Below are 21129 nucleotides of genomic sequence, written 5' to 3' on the forward strand. Positions count from 1 at the left end.
TTGCCCATGACAGACAGGAAGTAAAAATGGAAGAAGCGCCTGGTTGCATTGCTGATGATGTCACCACTACGCCTGAAGCTCCACTCCATCTCAACCAAGAAGGCACACATTACCTTCACGTGGACTCTACAGGTACACACACACACACACACACATAGACACACACACACAGTTATTCCAAGTTTTCTATGGGAGTCTGTACCAGAGATTCTTTAAGTATATAGAGATATGCCAACATAATAGGTTTCTATGGGCACCTAACATGACCAGGTTCCGGTCTGCCTAAAGGGGCGTGTCATAATGCTCCTACAATGAATAGAACAGTCCTTAGGTCTGCCTAGGTCTGCCTAAGGGGGGCCATAATAGAACCAGGAAACAATGGGCCAATGGAACCTCTCTCTCTCTACTCTCTCTGTCTGTACGGCATGCCAGTATTCCTTCAGTGTTTTGTCTCATGCGGCAGCCCAGGACCTCAAGGGCAGGGGAGCGCACTCGTGCGTACTATTGCCGTACAGTTGCTTTTGTATAAAAACGAAGGTCTGTTCTTTCCCTTACAAAAATTGTCCATGGTAAACCATGATTTAATGTTTTTTTGAGCATTGGTTGTATATTTCCTGTGCGCTTCGTATCCACACACACACACACACACACACACACACACTACGCACACACGTGTTATTGGTGTTGTATTGTATGGGGCGATATGATCATTCAATATCTAAAAATTATAAATGTGAGCAGGAGCCGTCCCATGGTGAAATTTATTAACTATTTGTACGCCGCTGGACATGACGGGTCTAAAAAAAAAGATGCTAAGAAAGCTAAAAAAAAAAAATTAAAAAAAGGATTACGGTTAACCACCGGTTAATGAGGCTCAGTAGCCGGTTAAGATTTTTGTACATTTTCGCCATCCCTAGTATCAGGCGGTGTGTTCTACTCAGCCTTTCACACAGACGGCGTTGGCGTGCGCGGCCAGTCCTGTTCAATACCCTCCCTCCACAGCCAATGCTATTTTGCTACTTTGCCACTCATTTCAACAAGACACAGCTGGCCGCCACTGTCAAAATTTTGCTCGAGTGGTATTTTCCAAATGCAGCGCATTTATCTCACCCCTTGTTATGGTGTGGACTACGCCTAACTTTTCAGGTTGTTCTGAGCTCTGTTTAAGTCTTACTATAATTGTTTTCTACAGCAGCGGAGGTCTCCGTAACGTTAGAGGAGGATGGAGGAATGCACACTTCAGGGGACACCGCAGAAGCTGTGGCAACGTGCACTTCAGAGAATGCCACGGAAGAATTCCAGTTTGAATCTTTCCACGATGATTCCGTGCTTACGAGTAAGTTTGAAAAGCCATTTTCGGTCTTCATAAAGTTTCTGAATAATTTATCTTCTGCCGGTATTGGCAAGGTGCTCACGATTTGATGCACATCATGATGCTTATGCCATTATGCAATACTGTCACAATGCATTGCAATACATGTATTCAAGATTTAAGAGTTTATTGTCATGGTCATTGTCAAGGCAACAAAATTGTGTTATGTATTATTGCGATTCATTGTATTGTTTACTTCAGTGAATTTGTTAAAAAAAAAACAGCCTACTTGCCAGTTGCTGTGCAGCATTCATAAGTCAATTTATCTGGGACAACAGAAATGTTACCTACCCTACTGAAAAAAATGTACCAGTGGCACATTCCACACACAAAGATTTATTTTTTTTACTGTAAATGATCAATTTTTGGTGTCATGAATCGATGCAGTTTAGGCCTATAGTGGAAATAAATATCGAGATACAATGTCATGAATCGATGCAGTACATCGTGATGCATTTCCATGACGATTTTTTTGGACACTCCTAGAGGGCACTGCAGAGGCTGTGGCAACGTGCACATCAGAGGAGGCTACAGAGGAATTTCAGTTTGAATTTTGCCATGATGAGTCCGTGCGTCCAAGTAAGTTTGAAAAGCCATTTTCATAAAGTGCAGTCTTCATAAGTGTCTGAATTAGGGGTGGGTATTGGTAAAGGGTTCACGATCTAATGTGCATGACGATACACATGCCACGATGAGATTTTATCACGGTGCATTGTGATTCATTTACCATTGTAATGCATTGCAATGTTTACTTCAGCGAATGTGTAAAAATACGGTCTACTTGCCAGTAGCTGTGCAGCATTCATAAGTCAATTCATCTGGTACAACAGAATTATTATAGCCTGGCGACGCCATCCATGTACTCCACCCAAAAAATTTGGCTCCGCATATCGTCTGGCAAAAGCCTCGAGCTTGGTTCTCTCAGTGTTTCGCCAATCAGCAAACAGTTGAAAGTGGTGACGTAGAACTCACCCGCGATCTCCGTTACTGATTGGTTAAGGTAACTTTATTCACACTTTCGTTTTGTTATTTGTATGCTTTTGCGAGGCTATAACGTAACAGACATGCTAATAAAGCACAGCATGGGTTATTTATTATTTTATTTGAGTTTGGAACTTCAATTAATTGAAATGATAGAGTAAGATCAGACCATCTCCCATCGTCCACGGAGACGGATTCCTCATGGCTTTTGCCAGACTGATTGACAGTCAACAGTCGGCTATTCGCCCAGGCTAGAATTATTACCTACCCTCTACTGAAAAAAATAGCCAGTGGCATATTCCACAAACAATCTTTTTTTTTACTCTAATTTGTCATTTTTTGGGGTCATTAGTCATGCTGTATATTGTGAAAATAATTATTCCGATGAATCGATGCAGTAAATCGTGAAAATAAGTATGCATTGTCATGATGATTTATTTTTGGACACCCCTAGAGGGCTCTGCAGAGGCTGTGGCAACGTGCACTTCAGAGGAGGCTACAGAGGAATTTCAGTTTGAACTTTGCCCCGATGAGTCCTTGCTTCCAAGTAAGTTTGAAAAGCCATTTTCATTCTTCATAAAGAGACTGCATAATATCCCTTATGCAGTGATATATATTCAAGTGACTTTGAGTATCATGAAAAGTGCTATATAAAACTTTTGTATTATTATTATTATTATTATTCAGAATTAACAACAAGTGCAATTACACATGACTTATAGATATTCATTTTGCATGCATTTAAGGTGACCCGGGCGGTTCGCAGACAAGCACTTTAGCGCCGAACGTAACTGGTGCGGGCACCGACACCGGCTCCGTTCTGGTCGGCCTGAAAGCCCTAAGAGAGAGAGAGAGAGAGAAATGCCATTGCATACACTGCCTGCGTGAAATGCCATTACAACGTTAACAGCCATGGTTCTAGACTCTTCTTTTGATCAAACGCCCCCTTGACCTCATCACAAGCCTTGCAAGATCGACTGACCTTGGGTTAGCCCAGAGGTTCCCAAACCTTTTTTCTACTGGGACCCCTTAACACATTGACTACCAGGCGTTTTTTGAAATGTTAGCCCAAGACTCCCAGCCAGTTTGATCATTTTTTGTCATTTTCGAACAGCCACAGAATATTTTGTCTCAGACCTACAGACACGTTATGACTTGTTCGAAAGCCGAGAATCTCAACTTTCTACAGGTGTTTACGGCACATTTTTATGTTGTTACATTAAAAAGTTATTCAACTTTAAGCGTCAGCTACTGTAGCGAAAAATGGCACTTTCCCCCATTCCCCCATTCTTCCCCCAGTAAAAGGCTTTTTTTGTCACGGATGCGCTCTTTGAATCTGGGTCATTCCACGCCAAATCAACAAGAGCCCGCACACTTAGGTCTCAAAAAATTCTGAAAATATTACTGAGTGTACCCATGGTACTTAAGAGAAACACTGTTACTTTATTTGAATGTAAGATGTATACTCTCCATGTTACAGCCAATTTCACTGGGGGAGGGGGGCGCCCATTTTGTTCACACTCTTTTTTTTTGTCAAAGTTCACAAGCCCGTAGCTCAAGAACTAAACCTAGTAGGAAGCTCAAATTTTGCATGCTGGTACATAGATAGGAATAGTTTGTTGCAAAACTGTCAGTTTTGGTCTGTATGATCCTGCATCGTCATGGCATTCCCTCAAAGATGATACAAATTGTACTGGAGTTTTTGGCTGTGCTCTGTTTAGGCCTTCAGAAGACATATTTGTGCCCAACATAGTCTCATGATTTTTTCCCCTTGTAGATACAAGTAGAAACACTCCCATAAACATCTATGAATAGAAAGGAAACCCCATCAGTGTTTGACCAGAAGACCTCACAAGTCTGACAAATCATTTTGGCTGTCATTTTCAGAGCACCAGAACACCTTGTGGGATTGTCCACAGATTTTTATTTTATATTTTTCTTCATTCTCCATGAAGTCTTCTTTTTAAAAATGCCAATGAGACTTGTCTTATGTGATGTTTCCTTTTGTAATTTCCACCCTATACATGGGCAAAATGCAAAAAGAGAGCAACATGATTTCGATAACATTTAATGTAAAGGCTAAATAATCAAATGCAAATTTTGCCCAGACATGATCACCCGAGAGTCCCTGTGCAGGGGTGCAGGTATCCATTTCAATTTTCAATGATTTCAGGAGCGTTCAATGTGGGAGCAGGTTCGCACACTAAAAGAGACAGTAGGTCAGGCACAAGGAGTCATGTTGTTACTTTTTTTGACCAGCAGATGGCAGCGGAAGAAACACATAGAAAACATTGCCCTCAATGTGCATGTTGCCCATGTTCAGGTTGGAAATTACAAAAGAAAACATCACATAAGACAAGTCTCATTTGCATTTTTAAAAAGAAGAATTCATGGAGAATGAAGAAAAAAATAAAATAAAAATATGTGGACAATCCCACAAGGGGTTCTGGAGCTCTGAAAATGACACCCAAAATGATTTGTCAGACTTGTGAGGTCTTCTGGTCAAACACTAATGGGGTTTCCTTTCTATTTATAGATTTTTATGAGAGTGTTCCTACTTGTCTCTACAAGGGAAAGAAATAAAGAGGCTATGTTGGGCACAAATATATCTTCTGAAGGCCTAAACAGAGCACAGCCAAAAACTCCAAAACTCCAAAAACTTTGAGGGAATGCCATGACGATGCAGGATCATACAGACTAAAACTGACAGTTTTGCAACAAACTATTCCTATCTATGTACCAGCATGCCAAATTTGAACTTCCTACATGGTTTAGTTATTGAGCTACGGGCTTGTGAACTTTGACAAAAAAAAGAGTGTGAACAAAATGGGCACCCCGCTCCCCCAGTAAAATTGGCTGTAACATGGAGAGTATACATCTTACATTCAAATAAATGTACAGTGTTTCTCTTAAGTACCATGGGTACACTTGGTAATATTTTCAGAATTTTTTGAGACCCAAGTGCGCGGGCTCTTGTTGATTTGGCGTGGAATGACCCATCTCCGAGTTTAAACAGAGGATCTAAATATATTTTCACGCTCCAAAGAGAAGACCAGTCACTTCAAAGTTAACTATTTTCATGAAAAAACACCCGGATCACGTCTGTTTACTGCTTATATTATCACTGGAAGAGCTAGTTACTAGTGTATCCTGATGAGCATGTCAGTCATCAAATAGCAAAAAGTAGTTGCACCGAAGTACACTCACCAACGTTAGTTTCTGCTGCTGTGTTGTGCTGTTTTTTCATTCCAAACTCCCATTTCCATACCTAATTTGATGACAGCAAACCTCCTTATCCTTCTGTAGGCCTGTATTTACGATAAGCCCTAAGCCCTGACAGGAAGCTAGGTATGTTTTGATTACCCAGGCGCCTTGATGTGACGTGAACAGGAAGTGTGCATGATTGAATTCGCTGTAATAACACTCAAAATACTGCATTGTGATAAGTTGCACAGAATAAATAGGCAAATAATGACTTTGTAGGAGTTTTGACTGTAGGTGTTCTCATGATCTATGTGAGTTCTGTTCATCACAATTACGAAAATCACACAGAATGTGCATTAGAATGTGTAGATTCAGAATCCACAAAAAAAACCCTCAAAAACGGGTTTTCCCGTTTTGGGAGCCAATGCATGGGAAGTAAAAACGGGTTTTCTCGTGGTTTGGTAGTCAATGTGTCAAAAACCTAAAGCTATTTTGCCACATTAACCCATTGATGCCTAAAGCAACTGCAAAAAAGGCTGCTGAATGCCTTAGCCCTTTTTTTTTTTTAAAGGTTGTCGTCTGCCTATAAAAACTGAAATATCTGAAGCACATAAAAACATGCAATAAGCTGCATTTAAACGCTAAGACCCTCATCTTGCATTAGAATGTGTTCATTCAGCTCTAACATACCAAGACTTTTAATAAAATTGTCTCAAATGTCATGACACTGAATGTTGCGTCATGCAGCTCCAAGGCCAATGTTGTGCAACGCAACATCCAGCATCAATGGGTTAAGGGACAAGAGCATGCTTGTGTTGAAATACGGGTGGGGGGGATAGGGGTATATTGGTTGTATATTTCCTGTGCGCTTCATATCTGCTAGTGATATTGGCTTTGATTATGTCCTATGATTATGTAAGTCGCTGTGATTAAAAAGCGTCTGCCAAATGTAATAAAATGATGAGACATCTCTGGCTACCCTACAGCCCAGACAGCCTATTTGCAGTTCTCCAAAACCCGGAATGGCAGATGCCTGGTGCTGGATGACTACCGTTACGTCCGCAACAAGACCCGAAACGGCGTCATGTACTGGCGATGCACTCAGGTGAAGACAAACATTATTATTATTATTACTATTGTTATTATTATCACAGCCGACTAAGAGGATATACGACCAGGTGATGACATTATTAGTATTGTTGTTGTTGTTGTTGTTATTATTGTTATTATTACACTTAGCTGAAGCTTTTATCCTAAGCGATTTACAGTACAGGGTATTGCTTACATGTTTACATTTCATCACACTTCCTTCATGTACTGGCGCTGTGTGCAGTCTGGCTGCAAGGTGTATGTGAAGACCAGCCTGTTTGACGTGCACGCGGCGGGGGTCAGTGATGTGCCGACCATCCAGCTGCTGTCTCTGCCGGGCCGGCACGACCACGAGTCCGACGCCGAGCTACTGGCCACCGCCGCTCTCGTAGAGCAGATGATGCAACTGGTGGATGCCGACCCCACGCGGCCTCCCAAGAGCATCTACCAACAGGTAAATAACCATACACCCACCAAGAGCAAACAAAGCAATGGGCCCTGCCGAGGCTCAAGTGGTAGGGCACTGCAATGCTACCCCAGCAACCCGGCTTCGATTACGGCCTGGGGCTTTGCCGACCCTTCACCTCTCTCGCTCTCTCTCTCTCTCTCTCTCTCTCTCTCTCTCTCTCTCTCTCTCTCTCTCTCTGTCCATCACTTAACTATCCTGTCACAAATGTCACAAATAAAGGCAAAAAAAATGTTTTAAACCCCAACGCAATGAAACTGTAACTATTTTCCAACCAGGTGCTTTCCCAGGCTCCGGACGTGTCAGCAATGCCCCCATACCACTCCGTGAAGTCATCACTGCAGAGGAGGAAGTCGATGCCCCGAGACCGAACGGTGAGATCCCAGGCGATGGAAGGGAAAGCCAGCCACATGCCCCCTGTTGACACAGCGGAGTGGCAGAAGTCGATGCCCCAATGTGGGACAGTGGAGTTGCAGCTGGAGAAAACCAAGGCAGTGCCCCTAGACAAGACGGTGAAATCACTGACAGAGAAAAAGAAGGAGGTGTTGTCCCAAGCTGCAGATGTGACAGACATGCCTCCATTGGAGGCGGTGGCAATACCCCCAGACAAAACGGTGAGATCTCAGACGGACAAGGAGATACCCAACCCCAGGCCCCCAGACGAAACAGTGAGGACACAGGCTGCGGAGGTGTCGGACGTGCCCCCGATGTGCGAGGCGGTGAAATCACGACGGGGGAGGAAAAAGTCGATGCCCTCACGCGAGACAGGTAGAACACGTATAGAGAAGAGGAAAGCCAGCCCAACGCTCCCAGACGGGACGGGGAAGTCACCTTCTGTGAAGAAGAAAACCCTGCCCCAATGCGAGACGGTGCAAACACAGAAGAGGGAGGCGCTGTCTCAGGATGTGGACATGTCGGACTTGCCCTCAGACAAGACAGTGAGATCACTACGGGGGAAGCAGGCGGCGATCCCCTCATGCGAGACTGTGAAATCGCGGCTGGAGAGAAAGAAAAGGCCCCAGTCCAAGGCTGCGAATGTGCCTGCCACGCCCCCATGCGAGGCAGTGAGGACACGACAGGGGAGGAGAAAGAAGGCCAGCCAACAGCCAGGTGAGTATCGGAAGGAATCTACTGAGGATGCCGGTCTAGTAAACCCGACGGGGCACTGTCCAATTTGGCAACATGATCAAACCTTGTGGGGCATTATCATTGCTGCTCATTAGTCAGGTTTGAATTCAGGAAGCGGTGTTATTGTCAGGCATGTAGCCTACAACACTTTATTACACCCTCTCTCCATTGACAACTGGCCATTGGGTCCAGCAGGTCCAGGTATTTTTTCTCGACTGAGAAGAATGTTTCTAGCACTCCACGATTGAGATACAAGTCCTGGTGCTCCGTTATGCACACATCTCGAGATGTGCTGTGCCACCATCTAGACCAGTGGTTCTCAACTGGAATAGTCTTGTGACCCACAATTTGCCGTGGTCAATACAAGTCTCTTGTTAGCAATCTACGGAGGAGTGCTAGTCTAGTGAACTAGGCGGGGTACTGTCCAATTTGGGCAACTGCTTTGCATCTGCTGCCATTTAACATCAAAGGAACACAATGGAAATAAGCTGACGAGCTTTATTGTGCTATCCTGACTCTCTGTTTTTTATTTAATGTAAGTACTGTATGGGATGCGGTTAATGTGGAACTTAATCATGTCTTTTGTTACATATAAGAACTGTCAAATAAAAACATTCATTCATTCATTCATTCATTCATTCATTCATTCATTCCACTCCATAGCAGGAAACCAGGAGGATGAGACGAGGCAGGAGGAGGATGAGGTGAGGCAGGAGGAGCATGTGGACGCAGCAGAGGAGGATGTCCCCAGTACTGCCACAAGTACGTTTTTAAATGTCTTTTATGGCTTTTTGTCTTTATTTTAATGACATGACTGTGAGAGAGAGACAGGAAATTAGTGGGGAGAGAAAGTCAGGGGGAAGGTTCGGCAAATGACCCTGGCCGGAGGCGTAGCAGTCCAGCCATGGCTTGACCCACAAGTAAGTCCTTAAAAAGCCATTTCAGTCTCCTTTGTAAAAATACAGTATATTGATAACGTCCCTAGTACTTCCTTAAGTATGATTCTAAAAAGTTATTTTGGTGACACTTATGTGGATATTTTAGAAAACATATCAAGGAGCCACAACACAACATTTTCTACGGGGGTTAATGGTCGGTAGTCTGCTACGTGGCAGACCCGGGTTCGATTCCTGCCTGGGTCCTTTGCTGATCCTTCCCCGTCTCTCTCTCCCAACTCACTTCCTGTCACCATCTGCACTGTACTATCATAAATTAAGTCGAAAAGACCAAAAGATATCTTTAAAAAAATCCACGAGTGGGTCGTTCTACACGGCAAATACAGCAACCACTGCGCAACGACAGATAAAGAGGATAACCGGTCCAGCCCTACAATCAATAAGCCCCACCTTGTCGAATGCACTTCTGCTTGTGACACCGCTACATTGCGATTTGCAGAAGCAAAGGCGTACTTGCACTACGCTAACCGCCAAGGGGCCCGATGCCTGGTGCTGGAGGACTACCGCTACGTCCGCAACAAGACCCGAAACGGCGTCATGTACTGGCGATGTACACAGGTGAAGACAAACATTATTATTACTTCTTACTATTGTTATTATTATTATTATTGTTATTATCATTATTACATTACACTCATTACACTTAGCTGACGCTTTTATCCAAAACAATTTACAGTTATTTACAGGGTATTGTTTACAATATATTACATTACACTTACTTCATGTACTGGCGCTGCACGCACTGCAGGCCGGCTGCTGTGTGTACCTGAAAACCAACCTGTTCGACGTGCACGGGGACAGCGAACCACACATCAAGGTGCTCCACCAGACCGGGCGTCATCGTCACCTGGCGAAGACCAATCAGCTGTCCAGGACGGCTCTCATCGAGCACATGCTGCAGCTGGTGGAGGCCGACCCCACGCGGCCGACCAAGAGGATATACGACCAGGTGAAGACCAACATCATTATTAGGGGCCAAGCAGCAAAGTTGCCAAGCCGAGTCAGTAGTTTTTCTTCATTATTATTATATAGGCACCATTCCGCTCCAACTGTAAGTCTATGGCAGCCCATAGAACCGTGCGTAGGAAAATGCTGTAAATCGGCACACATATGCAGGCCAGCCTCAGCACTGCATGCAACGATTTATAGGTCCCCACCCCTAACCCTGTAGCGCCGCCAGCAGGCCAAAGTTGCAGGTACATTTCTGCTTGTAACTTTTGAACCGCCTGTCTGATTCTCTTGGTATCCCGGGAATCCTTTGGCCAAGACGAATCCAACGCACCCCATTACATCATTTTTTCGCCATGATAGTTTTCCCACCATTTAGAATTTTGTGAAATTCAATAAAAATGCTACTTGTCCCACAAGTTTTGACCAATTTTTATGAGAATCGGTATATAGCATATCTGGCTCTGCCTCACAAATTTTGTCAAGGAATTTGCAATATCTTTTGTCGTTTGGCCGTGACAGCCAATCAAAATTGTCGTAAAAGTGGCAAAACGGGAAGTGAGGTCATATCTCAGCAACGGTTTGTCGGATGCTGCTTGGATTTTTTTACACATATAATAGTCCATCCCATGACTATCCCATCCCATCGACTTGGAGCTTTTTTTAAGTACAGCCTGTACTTGGTTAAATTTCAGTTTGGCTGGTAGAAAGGACCAACTGACAATCTCACTAGCCAAACACACACTCACTAATTGATCAGAGTGGCTCAACATCTTCTAGGCATTTTGGGGACAATATCATTTTTTGAAGGGGCAACCATGTACTGAAATAAATGACCCCCGTACTTTTAAAAGAAGGGGTAGGCTTCTGTCCCAAATAAATCCCCTTTACCTGTAACCAGGCAGGTAAACCCAAATAAATGTCCCCTTTACCCATAACCTTTAACCCCAGGTGCTGGTTCAAACAAATGACCCCTGTAACCTGTAAACCAGGTGTTGTAACCACGGAGGTAGTATAAGAACTGGAGACAGTGAATAAGTCCCGTCTCCAGTCATTTTAATGGGAAATGCTAGGCTAGTGAATTCAGCCAATTTTAAGCTTTTTTCATCTTCCAAAATTCCGACAACAGTCTGCTCAGCCAATTACGTGCCACGTCACTGACTGACCAACCACAGACCACCAATCATCATGAGCGAAGTGGATGTCGGAAATGGCGACTTGCTAATCTGCGAAGCTAACCAGGCAAATCCTGCCCCCCTGGTTGTAACCAAGTGTAGCCGAAACAACTAACCCTGTGACCTGTGACCTTTAACCCCAGGCACTGGTTCAAACAAATGACCCCTGTAACGTGTAACCCCAGGTGCTGGCGTCGGCCGCGGAGGAGGACGTGGCGTCCGTGCCCTCGTTCGACTCGGTGCGTTCGCGCCTGGAGAGGAGGAGGACCAGCCTCAGGCCACAACTCCCTGACGACTCGCAACAGGTGCCGGTCACCGTGGAGACCTGGAACGGAGACAACTTCCTGTCCGAGCACCACGGCGACCACGGCTTCCTGATCTTCACCACGGAGACGAACATCACACGCCTCGCACAGTGCACACAGGTTAGAACATCACCAGAACATCATCACAGGATAAAACATCACCACAGGCTCATGGGGCTGTGAAAGGCAATACTTTTGACTGGGCTGTAATGGACTGATCAAAGCTATTTTCCGATCCACCTCGCATACCCCCCTCGAACACATATATGCTGTACCTCAGAATTAATGATAACCGTGACTTAGGTGCCCCATATGGATGGTGCGTTAGGGATGTGCCCGCTGTGTATATGTAATAAATATTATATTATTATACTATATTAATAGATATTATCTTCATTTCATATTTATATGTACCTCTTTGTGTTTAGGTGTATATAGATGGTTGGTTTGGAGGGTGCCCGCGGCCCTTTCAGCAGCTGGTGACGGTGCATGGCCTGTATTGGGAGCAGCCCATAGCCTTCGTGATGGTCCTCATGTCTGGCAGCACGGAGGAGATGTACAAAGCCGTGCTGAAACACATCCAACACCGTGTGCAGACGCTCACCGGACAACAGTAGGTTTGTGTGTCTGTGTGTGTGGTGCTGAACGTGTCTGTGTGTGTGTGTGTGTGTGTGTGTGTGTGTGTGTGTGTGTGTGTGTGTGTGTGTGGTGCTGAACTTGCCTGCGTGTGGGTGAGTGTGTCTCTGTGTGTGTGTGGTGCTGAACTTGCCTGCGTGTGGGTAAGCGTGTCTGTTTGTGTCTGTTTTAACAATAACCTTTTTATTATTCTGTCTGTTTCTAATCCTGTCTATTCACGGGGTTGCTGTGGCATAATGTGGGCAGCTGTGGCCAAATCAATAACCTGTTTTTTATTCTGCTGTCTGTGGGTGGGTTTTTATTATGTTGTGTATTATTTCTTCGGTCAAGGTGGAGGCCTTAGGTAGTGGTTGATCTTGAGGTTCCTTTAACTCTTGCAGGTCCGTACTTAACTGCAGATTGCTCGTTAGCAAATGCACTTGGTTCCTTTAAGGCACTTGGTTCCTTTAACTCATGCAGGTCCGTGGCCCTGTTTGAGGCACTGAGGGGCGATCAATTAACTTGTTTTTATTCTGCTGTCTGTGGGTGGGTTTTTATTATTGTGTTGTGTGTGTGTGTTCCTCCTTGTGTCCAGGTGGTGTCCAGAGGTGGTGACAGCTGATCTGGAGGTGGCCCTCTTTAGGGCTCTGAGGGGCGAGCTGCTGGGAGCTCAGGTGGTCACATGCAGCTACCACTTCTACCAAAGCCTCCGCAGCAAAATACAGGAGCTCCACCTGGCAGGTAAAATGGAAATTTAGTCATTTATTTACTCAAAATACAGGAGCTCCACCAGCTTGCTTCCCTAAGTCCTGCAGGTGCATACATACCAGACTGCCTATTGCTAGTAGGGTTTAATATTTTTCCCGAAAATGGCCGGGAATCCCGGGAAATCACGTTTTTTTTTTTGTTTTTTTTCCTCCCATTTTTAGATCTAGTCATGTAGAGGCTAGAATTCAATTGTTCCTCCCAAACTGGCATTTTGTATCAAGTTGTTACTGTTTGTATCATTATTGGGAGAAAAGAATTAAGATTAAGCTCTAGGCCTACTATCCACCAACACAATAATAATGAAGTGTAAGATGATAGCCTGTGCGCAGCATGCAGCGCTTATCCATGACGGGTGGATTGTTGGTGACGGTGACTCGTCTTCTAAAAAAAGAAAAAAACCTAAGCAGCCCTTATGTAAAATTAGGACACCGTTATGAAAACGAAATATGGTATAGTCCAGTGATGTAGGCCTACCCGAACGCGTTCATGTTCAAGTTCATGAACGAGTTCATATTTTGAGCAAACGTGAACTGAACGTACACTATTTACAATATTATGAATGAACTATGAACGCGTTCATTCTGAAGCCCATGAACGACACGTTCATTAGTTCTTCATTCCGTTCATTCCGTAGTTACCAGATTTCATTAATATTCCTGCAGAAACCGCGACTAAACACAATGTCAGAGAGTCTAATATTATGTCTTATCCATTCTCTCTGACTGCACGAGACTAAAGACAGTCGGAGAGAATGGTGTCTGACGCTAAGAGGCGGGACCAAGCAAACAGCAGGCATCGCTCTACTTAAAATCAGAGCGGCCAGCAACCAGCCAGCAGTGTGCGAGTTTTCTGATTTCCGGTGATTTTTAGATTAACGCGTCTAGCGACCGTCCTCTGGGCGTTCGGAATAAGTGTGGAGTGCTCTCGCTTCACTATTTAAGTTAAAATGCGCCGCGCGCAGCACCAACAACAAGAGAAAGCTGCCTGCTGGCATGTTGCAGGATGGCAAATTTTGCGCATGAGACAGAGAACAACAGTGCAGGAAAACGTTAGTCCACGCACCCGTTTTAAGTCCAGTCCATAGGCCTACAGTAACTGAAAAGAAGTGAATTTTTTTCCCGGTTTCCCGTCATGGCTTTCCCGGGAAACGGGAAATTGTTTTGATCAGATTTCCCGGGAATCCCGGGTCCCGGGATTAAACCCTAATTGCTAGTCAATAATGCACTTTTTTTCTATAGTAAATCCCTTCCATGAACCCCTCCAGGTGCGTACCAGTCTGACGTCCGTGTGAGGCGTTGGGTCCGTAGGGCCATGGCGGTGGTCTTCCTCCCTCCGGCCGTGGTGCGCCAGAGCTTCCGTGAGGCGGCGGGCTCCGAGGAGACGGCGGGCCTGGTGGGAGAGCACCCGGCGCTGGGGGACTTCATCCGCTACCTGGAGCAGACGTACCTGGGGGAGCACGCCCTCTTCCCGCCGCACATCTGGAACGCATACGGCCATCGCCAGGACAACACCGACAACAACCACGTGGAAGGTCAGAACCACAACTTTGGGCTGCTTAGCGCAGTTACACTATATACAGTCCGGCCGATGCTATTATGCTTCCATGCCTAATTAATAATATAATGTGATGTTGTCTCAGCCTTCAGTCAGCGGTGAAACTGTGCGATAGAGATCAGCATAGTTACAATACCTACACTGGCCACCATCCTACACAGTGCAATACCTACACTGTCCACCTTCCCACACAGTGTACCTTTAAGTGTAATGTTATACTAATGGAAAACTTCATAATATAATGTGATGTCGTTTCAGCCTTCCACCAGAGATGGAACAGTGCGATTGACAGTCGGAACCCCTCCCTCTGGGTCTTCATCCGCCGCCTAAAGGACGAACAGAAACAGGTCAGTTTCACCTCATCTGGCAACCAGGCTTGTACGAAATTCCGAATGGAAAGAATTTCAATTCAAAATAAGGCCATAATACAAACACTAGGTGGTGCCATTACCTTGAATTTCTTTGAATTTAATCTACACCACCCATTGAAAGTACATACAACATCACCGCCTAGTGTTGGTATTATGGCATTACTTTGAATTGAAATTCTTTCCATTCGGAATTTCGTACTAGCCTGCTGGCAACCCTAATGTCACTACACTACACTAGTACTAAAGTGATGTCATTACGCCTCAGACTGTAGAGGAGGAAAAATAATATTGTCAAAAAATGTAGTAAATCTCATGCCCGTTATGAAGTTGCTGCAGGTGTTTGAGATTTCAGGTTGTCAGTATTTGAATGAGTTTGCCATTTTTGCTCGCCATTTACAATTGATGCTGCTAATATTCCCGCTGACATCCACCTTTAGATAATTAACTAATTATGTGATTCCAATATGCAATATTTCATCAACCACTGCTGTACACTAATACATTTTGGCGTGTTACATAAAGTCTGGGGCCGTCGTCGTCGACATCAGTCGTGCCACATCTGGCCCCCAGGCCTTATATTCAGTGTTGTCACAGTTACTGTGAAACAGTAATCCGACTACTGACTACTGACTACTGACTACTTCTTTAAAAAGTAACTTAGTTACGTTACTGACTACTTGCTTTTAAAAGTAACTAAGTTAGATTACTTTTAGTTACTTTCAGCAGAAGCTGATCCCCGACCCCGGTCCGCCCCTATAACATGAAAATGATCACCAGTTCTGCCAATAGGCCTAGGCTACTCGTTTTATTGACATGTATAGGCCCATTTTAACAGCAACATCAAATATGACACTGACATTTGCAAACATTTTCTTGAAATAGGCTTGCATGTTTTTAAAATAAAAAATAAATAAGACAGGGCCTAGAAAAAAATGTTTTGGTTCCGGTGCTGACTGACCCTGTCATTTTCTATGTGACCCAATTTTCTTTTAGTTTTTGTAATCCTCCTAAATTAGCCATGCTGTGTGGACTGTTGTAGCATACAAGACAACACTTTCATTCTCATAGGCTAACTCCCTATCTCTCGCTTTCTCCCTGCCTGTAGCTGCGTTTGCATCACAAGACAATCTAGCCTATATCAGGCAACACACGTGCGCGTGCATTGTCTTTACGCAACGGCTCTTAATAAAAACCCCAGCGATGTCACCACATAGTTGCGCACCAACTGTCACGTTGTAGGCGAATTATTATGTTACAACATACCAGTTAGCTTTGTAGCCCTTCTAGATGACCGAAATGCAATACAACACTATGAGTAGGCTATCCACGATTTTTGATTGATACTGTTTAGATAGTCTTGCCATGGAAGAAGGCTTCCATGCGTTGCATGTTCAGCGAGAGATTCAAAACCTGTCGCAGCAATAGTCTAGCTACTCAAGTAGTCCTACAGTTAAATAGGCTGTAAAACAAAGCAGGGTTAATTTAAAATGAAAGAAGGGAAACGTTTTGCCGCAGTTTACCGTTACTCTTTCATTTACCACATAGGTTACGTTAACAGAGGGTTCATCATAGTTTTTTTTAAAGGAAGACTGAAAATTCTGAGCCCTGTCCGTCATTTCGACGGTAGTTTAAATAGGCTACACCCGTATCAGTAGATGAAGTGTGCATTTCAATTCGTTATTATCTGCGCAGAGACCACATTTCTTCTAACCCTAGGCTACTTCATCCTTCACCTTTCTCCCCCTCTCTCGGTATATCACGCAACTATTACGCATCTGCAGAGCACTTGTCCCTGCACCCAAATAATGAATTAGAAATTGGCGATGATGTCGGCACAACTGTTCGTACCTAGGAATATGCTGCTACATTTCCCAACAATCTGATTTAATGGCAGGGCGAAGTTATCCTTATCGCCTTTCATAGAAGTTTAGCAGAAGCAGAAAAGCAGAAATAGTAACGCTCAGTGTTTTAGAAAAGGAACTTTAATCTGACTATTAGTTTTGAAATAGTAGTTGTGTTATGCCCCGTGTACATCAAGCGCTACCAACGCGACCCAGGTAGCTGGGGTGGTTGAAGAAGTTTCGCCATGAATTCGTTTTATTCGCTCTGGACGCTGCACTGACGGGTTTCATTCAGCTAATCACATCACGGCTCTCTCTTGACAGCCTGGGACATTCCTCCATATGAACATTCCAATTGGTTTTCGCCGAACCGCGTCATAGCAAATTCGAAGATTAGCTTGAGTTTAATCGTCAAAATTCGCCATGGTCGCTCAAGAAGCTTCGCTCCTGGCAAATTCGCTCTGGTAGCTTTATTCACCTTCCCTCCATAGAGAAACAATGACTTCCACCACGCAGGTCGCCTAGTTCGCCTTCGATGTACACGGGGCATTAGACTACTCGTTACTGAAAAAAGTAGTCCGACTACAGTACCAGCAACACTGCTTATATTTGACGGCCCTGGGTCAGTGGGATGAGACTGACCTTTCGCTGTTCGTCCTTAGTACTAGAGTACTGAGTGTAGTGTAGTGAGATCACTTTAGCACTAAACGACTAAATGTTGTTTAATGTATTGTATGTATTTTAATGTAATGTTCATTCTTATCTGGAACTTTAGTATGTGTAATAAAGTTTATTATTATTTATTTAACTGCAGGTGGAGGCCCAGTGCGTTATGGTGGAGAGTGGTGGCGCCCCCTCTGGCCAGAAGAGGAAGTGGCGTCAGCTGGAGCAGAGGATGCAGCAGCTACAAAGCCAACAGCAAAGCGGAGACAAGACACTGGAGGAATACTGGGATGCAGTACAGACTCACATGGGCAACTTCGAATGAACCATATAATATGGGGGCAGGGTTCGAATACCACCCGAGACAGGGGCGGCCCCAAAACGGCATTGCGAAATAAAACATGACTGAGCTACATTTTTTTTTTCCTTTTCTTTTTTTGTCATTTAGAAAATCCATATTAACATTCAGTCTCTTAGCTGAGCAAAATTGAAAGACACTTCCTAATGGACAAAGTCCTTGAGGTGCGCTGGCTTGGCCACAGCCCTTCCGTGTCGTGCACGGACTGGCTGAAAGTTGTTGCTGTCTGTCTGATGGCCTACCTGCAGGTTCACAGGATGGTGCAGTCTCTGTCTGTTCACTGTGACCTTTGCATTCACCTAGCAATTGTGGCATTGCAAGGTGTGTTCTGCTCACGGCAGGTTGTTGTGTCTGTGTGATGCGCTGTTGCTGTGTCCGTATGGTGTGCTGTTGTGTTGTGTGTGTGTGTGCGCGTGTTGGGTATGGACCACGCAGGTGGCTCCTGCAACGCCTCAGCAGATGCCCATTGGGTGCCTGGACACTGTAGTTCCTTGGCTCCTGCTCCACACGGTCACATGTTGGAGGTAGTCCTCTGCGTCCGCTGCGGTCATGATGTTTTTTCATTGCAGCTGCTCTATGGGCCAGATGTTGTCTGTGTTGTTCTTTTCTTTGCTGCCACGGTCTGGATGGTGTCTTGTGTGGCTTGGGCTGTTTTGGGTTGGCGCCTTCCTTGGTGTTGTTGTCAGTCTCTCTCTTCACAGTGTCTACATGCAGGGTAACTAGGTTGAGCAGCTCACTCGAGGGTAGTCCAACGACAGCTGGCCCTGGTACATCGACAACATAGAACTTGGTGCTCACCCATCTAGAGTCCTTGTACTGGCACGGGATGTTGATGGTTCCCAGGCACTGTATTTCATGCCCACTGTATGCTGACAGCCTCACGTTGTTCTTCCTCAGGCGTTGGTATGCATTCGTGTGGTGGCCATACATTTGCCTGAATGTACGCATTGGAAGAGTGTTCCCTGATGCCCCTGTGTCGATCTTCAGCTTGAGTGTGTGTCCTCGGCCTGGTATGTCTGGTGGTTTCACGTTCAGTGTTGTGGAGACCTCATCTCTAGGTGGATTACTGCTGATGCTGTGCATGCATTTCTCACTGATGGTAATGGAGTCGAAGTGCTGTTGGTAGGTGTCTTCATCTTCAGTAATGAGATGGAATGATTGTTGGTAGATGTTTTCAGGGGGTATGTTTTCATCTTCTGGGTCCTCACAGTCAACTGCATCAACTGTGGCATGGTGTGGCTTGTATCTCGCCCTGGCCGCATGGTGATGGTTGTAATACCTGCTTGGCGGTGGTGGACGGTGCTTACTTGTTCTCTGTGGAGTGGAGTCAGGATGTTAGCGTCTCCTGCAGAACCTCGCCCAGTGTCCCTTCGCGCCGCACGCAGAGCATTCGGCGTCGTAGGCAGGGCACTGACGCGGTAGATGGGTTCTGCTGCAGTTCTGGCATGCCCGTCTTCGGTGGATGACGTCAATATTTTCGGCAGCGGTCAGGCTCAGCTTTCGGCAGCGTTTACCGTTGGTTTAGCCACTTAGCTTGTCGTTGAAGTTTCCCCGTCACTGGCGAAAACAAAGTTATCCTCGGACAATTTGTTGTTTACTTCTGTCTGACGAAGCAGTTAGGTATGGCGTCTTTTTTTCCGCTGCCACCATGAAGTATTAATGTATTAATAACAGGATAGACAGGAGGAGTCTTGGAGATCACAGCTGATGTTTACTTGGGTAACTGGTAACTAACTGATACATTACAGAATACAGTGTAACCAGAGAGAGTAGAGATAATTGTTCATAATCTATGCGTGTAATGTATTATTTCTTTTGTATGTACTGTATGAGTTTTTGCCTTGTAGAATGCCTTGTTTTTTAGGCCATGACTCTGGAATAAAAGTTGATGAGGAATCTGTACATAACTGCTCTTATTGTGTACCTTAGAGGCTGCACCGCCTGTAAATATGGTACTGCACCTGTCATTAGAGAAGTGCATTCTAAACTGCTGCCCATTAATATACATGAACTGTATATATATAAACATGTTTTATTACAATAAAGGTGAGCATATTCTATTGTACGTATTTCTCTTCTCCACCTTATTTACTCCTCTTATTTATTTTTGTATGAACTGCTACTTCATGATGAGTGTTTACATGGAGTTAAATTAACTGTTCAGTATTTGTATAATTTGTTATGGTGAGTATGTCTACTCTGTTGTTTTTGTAATTGTGCCAATTCTTTTTTTGTAACTGTCTACTTTCTCATGACCGGGGAAAAGAAGAAGGGAACAGAAGGGAAGGAATTCAACACGAATGGTAAAACTTTGGAGGAAAGAAAAGGGAAACACCACCACGGTTATTTTGAGTGTGGGAAGAACTTTTCTCCAACAGAGCACCACATCAAAGCGCTCCAGTGGACTGATGGGCCTTAACATTAAATTTGCAACGGCAATTGTAATGGAAATGGTATTGAAGAACCCACCAAAGAACTCAGGCCGTAGAGAAACCTCATCAATGCACCACGTACAGAAGCCTTACCATGTGTGGAAAGTCCTTTGCAGACTTCTGTTCTTTCATTTGCCGTCAGAGACACAAATACTGGGGGGAGCCAGCCAGAGTGCAGATCATGGAAATGCCTTTGTGACCAGACACGATAAGTTTTTAGTGAACAATAAATTGAAACGTTCCACGTTACATGGGCTATTTTTCATTGTGTCAAAGTGAACTTTTGTTAAATGTTGTTCTATGTGAAACAATGAAACTTGCAAATCTGCAAAAAAAATGTGAGGGGTGTACTCATTTCTTTGAGACACTGTACATGATGTAAGGGGTTTTCCCCAACCACTCTTTTTCAACCCTTCCTTTCCCCTATAGGGCGCTGTGCAAATTGAGTTCTTGTGCGCATTAATGTTTTTTTCATTTGACAGGAGCCATTGTCAAGCCGTGCTGTACACACATTGATCATGGTCACTTGTGTGTGTGTGTGTGTGTGTGTGTGTGTGTGTGTGTGTGTGTGTGTTTGCCCCCTGCAGATGATGGTGAGAAGAAAAGCAGTGGTGACCTTGAGCGTCCGGACTGTGCCCCTAACAATGACCTTGAAGGTCTAGCTGATGTCATGACACAAGGACAAGGTGCGTGTGCCACACACACACACACACTATATTATATACAGCCACGGGAAAAATAGAGACCACCTTGAAATTAGCCGTTTTTCTGGTAGTACTACTTTTTGGCATGTGTTTGTAAAATGAACATTGTTGTTTCATTCTATAAACTACTGACAGCATTTCTTCCGAATTTCAAATGAAAACATTGTAATTAAAAGCATTTAATTGCAGAAAGTTACAA

At 44.5% G+C, this 21129-nt stretch overlaps 1 protein-coding gene across 1 annotated transcript; it reads left to right on the forward strand.

Annotated features, from left to right (window-relative positions):
* The first annotated feature begins 7998 nt into the window (after nucleotides 1-7998).
* On the forward strand, nucleotides 7999-17851 carry LOC134455401 (uncharacterized). The gene is made up of 10 exons (XM_063206426.1): nucleotides 7999-8222; nucleotides 8904-9002; nucleotides 9636-9754; nucleotides 9945-10145; nucleotides 11505-11744; nucleotides 12053-12237; nucleotides 12835-12980; nucleotides 14272-14538; nucleotides 14820-14908; nucleotides 17588-17851. Exons 1-10 carry the CDS (start codon nucleotides 8024-8026, stop codon nucleotides 17759-17761), a joined length of 1719 nt encoding a protein of 572 aa, XP_063062496.1. The 5' UTR covers nucleotides 7999-8023; the 3' UTR covers nucleotides 17762-17851.
* Nucleotides 17852-21129: the final 3278 nt, after the last annotated feature.

Source organism: Engraulis encrasicolus, chromosome 1 (assembly GCF_034702125.1).
Source record: "Engraulis encrasicolus isolate BLACKSEA-1 chromosome 1, IST_EnEncr_1.0, whole genome shotgun sequence".
Lineage (NCBI taxonomy): Eukaryota > Metazoa > Chordata > Actinopteri > Clupeiformes > Engraulidae > Engraulis > Engraulis encrasicolus.